Source organism: Podarcis pityusensis (assembly GCF_964106645.2).
Source record: "Podarcis pityusensis genome assembly, chromosome: 1".
Lineage (NCBI taxonomy): Eukaryota > Metazoa > Chordata > Lepidosauria > Squamata > Lacertidae > Podarcis > Podarcis pityusensis.
Window position 1 is genome coordinate 82,742,901 of NC_138028.1, and position 10,096 is coordinate 82,752,996.

Sequence of the window (10,096 nt, forward strand, 5' to 3'; positions counted from 1 at the left end):
TCCTGTTAAAAAATAAATCAACTTTATTTAATCAAATTATTTTAACACACTTTGGTGCAATCAATAATTAGGGCTCTCACACAATTAAACAAATCTTTAATCACATCAGTTTGGTGAGTAATCCATTAATTGGTTAAATTTACAAATGGGTAGCATATAGTAAGCATACTTTGTTTACAGATTAGGGTAGGGAGCCTGTGGCTTTCCAAATGTGCTGAACTACAACTCCCATTCTCCCTGACCATTGGCCATGCTGGCTGGGGCTGATGGGAGATGGAGTCAAAAATCATCTGGAGAGCTACAGTTTCCCCCAGCCACCTTTTAGATGATGCATGTGCTTTAGACACCATGTTCTTAGGAGACACATTCTCTCCAATGTGGGAGATATGAGGAGGGAAATGCTTCTCCTAAGACTGCACTTGCCATCTAAAGTTTTTCTAATTACTTATATTAAAATGTATGCTCTATAAAATCTGCCCAAGTAACTGTGGGACGCGTTTAGTTGATCAACATTTTCAACCAATTACATATTGCAACCCTCTTAATAATGTTATATTCTTTTTCTAGATGCAGAAAGCCATCTTGCAACAAGTGAGATCACAACTGGGAAGCAACTGTGATATTTTCACTCTGCTTCCAAGTTAGAAAACTCAAAATTTTATTATGGGAGGCATTTCTTCAAAATTCACAATATAAAATAAGGAAGCACCTCCGATAATTATAGATTTCATACATTTCTAAAGGTATTTTTTAAAAAAACTTGCTAGAAGAAACATTTCACATTTTAAAATATAGCATAAATATAAATATTCAAGTTAGAAACAGCACAATAGATAAAGGTGACCTTTAGTGGGAAATTGAATTGTGCCTTTCATATATATTTCGCTAATTTCCTCTTTCCATGCAATCCCTGCCAGATCTGATCCAGAGGCTGGGGGGACTCTCTAGAACAGCACGGGAACTTGCACTGGGGAATAGGGAAATTAACAAAAATCACTCCCCTTGCTAGATCAAGTCACTTTTAGGAACAGAAAGTGCCCATCTATTCATACGTAGAATGCTAAGTCTGAATCCTAGTCAATGAAAGAGCACTATTTTCTCTCTATATAAAATAGGTCATAGCCTTCAGAGGAGCTCCTTCAAAATATGGATTATGGAAATATGAATTGGTCTAACCCAGCCTTCTGCAGCTTGGTGCCCTCCAGATGTTTGTGATGGGACTCCTGTTCTCATCATTCCCTGCTAGCATCACCAAGCCAATGGTCAGGGATGCTGGCGGCTAAATCTGGCAACATCTGGAGGACATCATACAGGGGAAGGCTAGTCTAACCTCTCCAAGCATTACCTGTCCTTTGACATTCACTCCCCATGTGTGAAAAGCAGCAGAAGCAAAACACCCCACCCAACACACCTTCACAGGAAAGAGAAGGGGGCATTTGCCACAAGTGCTGAATTTTACACAGAATCTGGAATTAGAATTTTACCTTTATTCAGCGGAAGTCGTATTTGGGAAAGAAAAAAAGCCCAACTTTATTCAGCAGAAGTAGACAGGGTTTTTAAAAGTCCAGTATTCAGAGAATGAAGGGACATGGGTGGCGCTGTGGGTTAAACCACAGAGCCTAGGACTTGCCGATCAGAAGGTCGGCGGTTCAAATCCCCGCAAACGGGGTGAGCTCCCATTACTCAGTCCCTGCTCCTGCCAACCTAGCAGTTTGAAAGCACGTCAAAGTGCAAGTAGATAAATAGGTACCACTCCAGCGGGAAGGTAAACAGCGTTTCCGTGCGTGGCTCTGGTTCGCCAGAAGCAGCTTAGTCAAGCTGGCCACATGACCTGGAAGCTGTACGCGGGCTCCCTCGGCCAATAAAGCGAGATGAGCGCCGCAACCCCAGAGTCGGTCACGACTGGACCTAATGGTCAGGGGTCCCTTTACCTTTACCTTTATTCAGAGAATGAGCTTCTGTGTGACCTGGCTCTCCTTCATAACCTTCCCAGCCCAATCCTGAGTATGTTTAAACAGAAGTAAATCCTACTGATTTCAATGGTGATCATTCCCTAGAAAGAATGCAAAGGACTCTAGTCACGTTCCCCTTCCCACAGACATTCTGTTGCTCTTCCCCTTATTTGTCTCTTTCCTTCTGTCACCAAAGTACTCCAGATTCAACAAAAGACTCCTATCAGTTAAGCTGGTTAAATATATGAGTTGTATCTATGAGTGGCAGTCAATGCCAGTCTCACTTGGAGTAGACTCACTAAAGTTAACAGACACGGCCAACTTAGGTTCATTAATTTAAATGGATCTACTCTAAATTGGACTTACAATCCTGCATTTTTTTAGTCAGAGAGCAAAATTTGGATTAATTTGGTGCAGAATCCCAGGACGCTAGTGCAAGCCATGTAACGCAGACCCTCTCCATCACCAAACCGGTTTTAATTTGAGAGATGGATTGAAAAACCCGTCCCTTTACCATCTCCTTTGTGCAGTAAACGAACACTCTGTTCTTTTATAATTGCCCTAGATCATCTGGCAGAAACTCTTCCCCACCAATTAAAAGAGTCTTCGACCCAAACAACAACTCATTCTAGTCACTTTTAGTTTCGTTCTTCTGAATTAGGCACACTGGACCGAATATTTAACATTTCCTGTTGGGATTTTTTGACACTCTGAAGTCTCCCCACCCCCTTTCTCTCTCTCTCACACACACATTCAGAGAAGTCACCCTAAGGGTTAATTCATTCATGCCAGTTGCTCCAAGAACATAGAACCAATGCAGATTAAAAAGTAAACCCCGCCTCTCCTTTAGCTCATTTTAAATAGCAGTTGGCATAGATTAAAGGATCCACATGAATGATTAGCCAATCTGTACACATTTATATATTAAATCCATTTTTAAAAAAGAGATTTTGCACCTTCCCCAGAGAAAAAAACAGCAGTTCATTTAAGTGGCTAGCTCCGCAGCCACATAGCTCATTGCCAAGGTGTGCATTTCCAAATTTACTGAGAAGTAAAGCTTAATATGTTCAACATCGCTTACTCCTCTGCCTGCTGAGGATTGCAGCCTTATGTAATAAACCTAACCGGTTAGTTTAGCAAAAACAAAATGCCAACTGCTTTGGTTTGAAAGCAGCCATTTCCAGAAAATACTAATCTGCTTTTGTATACAGTCTTTCAACGTCATGGTTAAATATAGTTTCAGTGTCAGTGAGCCTAGAACTATTAAATGGGCCCCTTTCCTGCGTAAATGAAGCACTTGTCCCTGCACAAAACATTAGCAAAGCAGGTTCAGTGCAGGAGTTTTCTGGCGCACAAGCAGCATTCGCTGTCGACAGCCAGCCTTCCATGGGAAACAACAGGGTCTTCTGGAGCCTGCTGTGAGACTTTTCAAAGAATGCACCAGGGGCACAGGCAATTTTAGAACCCTATTCAGACACAGAAACACCACTTCCATAATATCCTCTCATTGAAGTGAATGAATTAGCAATGAATTTGCATTAGTTTGCTTGGCACTTAAAAAAAAGAGAAGCAGCTTGCAGGAGCTCTTATCCCTCCATCCTGTTCCAGTTCATAAGCAGAAGGAAGCATTCCTGGAAAGTGGATTATACAACTTCTTCTGGTAATGGTAAAACTGAGAACTTGAAAGGGGTGGCTTTAATTCCTTCCAGTTGTTGGACATCACATTTTCATCTTTATTTACTCCAAGTGGCGGAGCTTTGTCAGATCTCCAGGCCAACAAATATTCTTTCCCCAACTGTTAGCCTTTGTGTATCTAGGGCTGGAGGGAGGAATCCGCAGAAGCTGGCTTCCAAAGCAGACTTAACCTGATCTGATCCAGGCGGATCATGACCTGGGTCTGATTGTGATCCACTTTAGAACCCCCATGGTGAACTGGGACAAACTGGACATCAAAGGGTCCATGTACTGTGTCCCTCCCCTGAATGGAAGAATCTTTATTCCAGCGGAGGATTCTGTGAGCTGAAAGGGGGTTGGGAGCTGATTTTGCAAATTCACTTTTTCTACTGTAGTCTCCTGTGCTACCTTATCACACTTTTCTAAAAGGTCCAATCCTCTTGAGCAGATCTGGGGGCAACGTAAGGCTGCAGAGGGACACCACTGACTACAGCCAAATAGATGCCTGTGACAAGTTGTGAGTTCCCAGATCTGAGCAGGGCTTTATTATGTACCATGGCATAGAATCACAGAATTGTAGAATTGAAAGGAACGACGAGGGTCATCTAGTCCAACCCCCCTGCAATGCTTCATTGGATCCAGCTTACATAATCACTTTAGTTGAATTTGCCAAAGGGAAATTCAGCAGAGGTGGATTCAGATGACTTACTGTCAAGGCAAACTCAAGTAAAGGTTTTCTCCCCCTCCCAGCGCGTGGAAGTCAAAAAGGATTTTGATGAGAACTTCAAAGAAACAGTAACAGCAAATAAGACTGCAGGGTTCAGAACGTGGTAGGAAGGGGAAAGAGGAGAGGCTGAAATCTCTGGTTCATCCTGTATACCTGCTGGCTGACCTTCCCCAGATTAAATTCCGAGGTTTCTCTAAAGCTACACATACGGCAACCCACCCTGAATCCTCGGAACGAAGGGCGTGGAAGTCAGCCCCAACCGGCATGTGGTCGCTGAAGTCTCCAAGTCAAAGGTTGTGTGAATCCACATCAAAATTAATGTTGGTATGCGGCTTGAATTTGAGGATTTCTCAAAAGGAAATAAATACTAACATCTGGAAAGCGCTAGTCACGCCTACTCTCTCATCAGAGGGCTCACTCTGACCATACTGTACCAGCCCAATGCACCACAGCTGAGAGGGAGGTACGGCCTTTGGAAAGGAAAGACCCTCGACAGAGAAGAGCAGCCTCATTTCTTCTGGGCTTGAGCCAGGCGGCGACTCGAACGTGGGATGGCGCCTGCCTGAACAGACTTGGAGATATGGTGCAAGTCCCGGACAGACCGGACGGTCCATTGGGCAAGCTCCTGCAGTACTTTCATGCCCCTCATTTTCTTCTCAAATGAGCTCTTTCCACCAGCATCTCTGATACTTCCCAACTCTTTGGCTGGTACATTGTGCTCCAGCATCGCCATCAGTTCCTCCAGTTGGTAAGCGAGACCCGAGACCTGGAGCACAACGGACTGGATAGACTCATGGAAAGCTGTGTCGTCCGGGCTCAAGCTGGACCTCTGCTCTTCCAGGATTTCATCCAGTAATATCTGAAATGCCCAATAAGCTTTCAGGTTGTCTGCTAGCCGCTCCGCATCTGAAATCTCGCCCCACTGTTCAGTGCCAGCTGTTGGCACGCCGTCAATCGAGTCCAGGTTGAAGTTTTTGTCCAACCCTTGTTTCTCAACCTAGAAGAAATCAGAAAGGGAGCAAGTAGGTGGGGAAAATAAAAAGGTTTTCAGAAATTCTGCCCATATTTTTCTCGAGGCAATTGTTACACCACAACTGTTCACCCTGGCATTCCCCTGAACTGGACTTGCGATTTTATTGCTTTATCAAGTTTTTAGGTATTTTAACAGTTATGCTATTTAATTGCTTGTCTTGTTGTATATTTTAATTCAGGACGTTTTAGAGTTATTGTGCACTGTATTTTAACTACTGATTGACTTTATAATTGCAAACCGCTTAGGCAATTTTGGCATGCATGTAATCAGTATATAACTTAATAACTAATAGTTACAGTATACAGTGTGGAAAGTCTGTAGAGGTGTGTAAACCTTATTCAGATATGGATTCCAAAGGTACTCCAAGAAGAGAGTGTTATACATGTAGCCTCCACAAGATGGCGCTATATTATAGGAACCGAGCGGTTCCTATCCTGTTATTTCCACCCCTACCCTGTCCCAGGGCAGGTCTGCTACAAAATAATTAAATTAAGCCCCTGGTTCGAACTCTGTCTTGACTTCTGATAGGGATAGAAAACCTTCTTCCTACCATGACAAGACTGCTCCAAAATATTCCTTCTGGGACAAGTGCTTTGATGGACCACCAAGGTTTGGCAATAGAAATGAGTCCCACACCCCTTCCAGGTCAAAACCAGCTTGTTTTCCTTATTTTTCTTTGATCCCCAATATGTGCCTTAAAATTACTGCATGAGTTATCTGGAGCTATTTGTTCTGCCCTTGCTGTAACAAAGCGCCAGCCGAGTTGTGGGTGGATGGTTCTGCCTGTGGGCAGGGAGTGGACTCGGGAAGATATACGGCCATTTCTAATTACTTGATTCTGTGCCACAGTGATTCATTTCCCCCTTCATTGTTAAATATATAAAACTACGAAGACTGCTTTCAAAGGGAGTGGAGTGAGGAGGAGCTGACCGGTGCCTTCCCATCAAGATTAGATGCCCTCTGTAGGGCTGGATTTACCGAAACACCAGGTAGAGATTAGGGGTTTAACAGTTTCAACTGGAATAAAATTAAATAACCTGAGGCACAGAAGGCTCTAGCTAAGCCCTGATTAGGAAAAACTACCACTTATCTATAATTATGAATCTCACTAGAAATCCAAATTAAAGGCACCCCATACTGGGAGCATTAATATGCCTTATCTGGTAAAAATGGTCTAATTTGTGAGAGAAGAAAGAGTACAAAGCCCATTATGCTTTCTCAAGGGAAAGGCTCCCCTGGCTCCACACTCAGCTAAGCAACACACCTGATCAGTGCAAAAGCATCACTTTTTCCTTACAGTGGAACGACAAACATTTTGCTCCCTCAGAAAGCTCAATGAAGTTTAAGATCAACAGGGTTCTTTTTCCCTCTGAAATGAAGCCCTGCTTTCAAAATTCAAAGAAAACAGGTGGCCAGAGCTTTTGAGGCTAAGCAAATAAGACATCCAAGCTGCAGAGAGTGGGAAGAAGAGTTTCAAAGAAAAGACTCACGTAGGACTCCAGGAGGCTACTGACATCTGAGCGCATCTTCCTCAGCAGATGAACGGTGCGGCGGCAGAGGTCGCGGTGGTGGGACATCCCAGGGAGCCACTCTGATGAAGCCATCACCCGGTTCGGCTGCCCCAGAAGGGACAGCGAGAGCCAAGGCACAGCTCACATAAGGCTGGGTGTCCACAGAAATCCCTTGCTCAGCTCATGCATTCCAGAGGCCAATAGAGAATTCTCCACTTGTTGCATAGCCTGCCCGCTCTCCCGCCCTCTTCCATCCCCCGCGGCCTAGGGAGAAACTGCAAATTCCTGGCAGCAGAGCTTAACTCTCTGAGAGCAACACAGACATTTCGCTCACACCCCCAGTTGAGAACCTCCAACCCACTCAGTACAAGATGTTGAGACCAGAGTTGTCTATTCCCTTTTCTGAGGCTTGCATGTACCCTCCCGCTTCCTTGCATTATTTTTTATCGCTTTTATTTTGATTTGCCCGTGCCGGCTCAATGACCTACTAATCCCTGTAAATTCGATGCCACAAAGCCTAACCATCCATGATAAAAGGCACAAAAGGAAGCCAGTCGCCCTACTGACAGCACCTTTAGCCGGATACTTTCTGCGGCAGCTGTCTAATGCCAATGAACCATTCCCTCAGGCATTATTACCTTTTGTGTGGTTCTCAATTTTTACCTCCAGCAACTGTCTTCCTTCTACATCTTGTTAAAAGCCCAAATGGAACCAGCAACACAGCAAAGAGTTGTTTTGCATTTGCTTCATTCCCAACATCAAACATTCCCATTCATCGCTGTGCATTTGGACTGGGCTTGTAATGTGAATCCTTTCAGCAAAGCCTAGTCCAATTGGTGCTGCAGATAATGTGGTTTTTATTGGATTGTTAAAATGGAAAATTTAATAAATATTTTTTTTTTAAAAAAAATGGTGCTGCAGGGTTGTATACTCCAGCTCCCCGTTTCTTTGCTCAGAACCGTATTTTTATTTTAAAAAAAACAACCAAAGACAACCCACCATCACCTGACTGACTCAGCTAGGTACATATTTGCCTGGATATGCAACACATTTCCCTGTTAGCTCTACACTTAATGCTGGAGAAGACTGCTAGCACAAAGTGTGTGCCTTATCTTTTGAGAACATGCTATTGATCCACATTCCTCTCTTGGTTCTTTCTGCATGGTGCTCCCTACTTTATACAAGGGCATGTGCAAACTGCTTCAGTAATGCACGCTGTTCACATCATCCATGAAAAGAAACTGGGTGTGAGTCAGCATTACACCGGCATGGAAAGCACAGACATGGTCTGCCCCTCTGCACATTTACACCTTCATGGGGGGGGGGGGGAGAGAATTAAGCATTTCCTCTGATCCACTGCAAATTGCCCCCCTTCCATGTTTTGCAGCAGAAAAGTCGCCATCAGGCTAACATTCAGTGAAGGTTGCATGCCTTCTTGTTTATCTTTAGGCTTTATGATATGACAAAGTCAACTGAATCCTTAGTAGAAACAGAGCTACAAGGTACCCCCAGTTCAAACTGCATGGAGGCAGGAAATTCTCTACTTCAGACAGCTACCAAAATTGCCTGTAAAAATAAATCGAACCATCTGTCACACAGCATTTTGACAACTTGAGTCTCTGCAAAGCCAGTTTAACTCCTCTCAAAGGTATGGGGACAGCAGCGCCCCCCCCCCCCGCCTCAATCTGGGATTCATAGACACTTGGAACTTCACCCACAAATTCACTGAGAATTACAGTACCTCCATTCTCATTACTGCCACCACTTTCAGCTCCAATTGACAAAAGGGGGTCCAGCTAAAATTCCTATGTGGTTCTAATGGTATTTCTCAGTTCATTGTTTTAGGAAGAGTCTGGATGTTTTTTTCTTTCTTTTTTTTTTTTTAAATCTGTTTAGCAGCTTGCTTTGGGGCCTGGCAGGATGCTTCCCTTCTGTGCCTTTGTACACACACACACTATCTCAGATGGCATACAATTGGTATAATGTATTTCAACTGTTAGTTGTTAATACTAGTGATATACAAACAGTAGCAATTCCAAAGTGAAGAAGTCACCAATCAGTATTTTGCTGCCTAAGGAACTTGGCTTGAAATGATTACAGCCCTCTCATTTGACATTTACTTCTAGCCCACTCCTCTCCTGTGAAACTTTCTTCCTAAAGACATTATATATCCTAATCTGGTTATATCTACCCCATACAACAGGGCTTGCTTCTGTTCAGTGACCTAACCTGCTTAGTACTTGCCTGATAATGCAAATGAGGCCAATAACTTTTTTCCTTCATCAGTCTGTTGCATCCCACACAACTGCTTCCAGAAAATCTTGAAATGGGTGCTAATTAATTCATTTTTCTGTTTTCTATTAAGGGTGACCCACCCACAGACTTATACTTTATTGTGGAAGTAAACAGTAAGGTCTCCCAGACAGAATCCAGTTACACTTTAAATGAACCATAGCTATTCTTCCAGTATCTTTTCAGTGTAAATAATGTAAGGTTATATCTAACGAAGTAGTGCCATTAGCACAAAGACTGCTGGCTGTGTAACAGAAATTACCGTACCCCCTCTCTCTCCGTGCCCCCCTGTGATCTGCAGATCTCCCAAGTAGATTTGGGGAGGGCACATGAGGGAAAGTTTCACTGCACAACCAGAAATCCTTGCGCTAACTGAATTACTTCATTGGATTCTGCCCATAATCTCTCAGGAATGTGAATGAATCAACCATTTAGGTAGAACCCAACCACATAGATTGGCATGCATCCCATCAGTTGGAAACAATCTGGCACCAGGTGGTGTAATTCATATCAAAATTGCTTCATTCGTAGACATTTCAGTGGCATGGGATTGCTCCTGCACTGATGCAGGTGCATGGAAAGCAGCCTCCTTTGTCTTTTCCATATAGACAGTATGCAATGAGACATGAAATATTTTTTCCCCCCCTTAAAAGTATTTATTTTGGTTATGGCTTACCCATCTTAAACACAAGAGATGAAAAACAGTATCCCTTTTTATTGTTTTATTTATTTTTGTTTACATAACCCTTAATCAACATGGATTTATCACTGCCCTCCCCCGACACCCTGCCCCAAATCTCCATCACTTGGTGGAAATTTTTATATGCAACAAGGCTTTTAAGCAATCAAAGACTTGTCAATTCAACCATCCCTTCCCTTAACACTAAAAAATAGGGGTGTGCCACAA

At 43.3% G+C, this 10,096-nt stretch overlaps 1 protein-coding gene across 1 annotated transcript; it reads right to left on the reverse strand.

Moving 5' to 3' along the window:
* On the reverse strand, positions 1–8,263 carry CNTF (ciliary neurotrophic factor). The gene is made up of 2 exons (XM_080995800.1): positions 6,877–8,263; positions 1–5,350 (listed from the first exon to the last, which is right to left on the reverse strand). Exons 1-2 carry the CDS (start codon positions 6,988–6,990, stop codon positions 4,862–4,864), a joined length of 603 nt encoding a protein of 200 aa, XP_080851926.1. The 5' UTR covers positions 6,991–8,263; the 3' UTR covers positions 1–4,861.
* Positions 8,264–10,096: the final 1,833 nt, after the last annotated feature.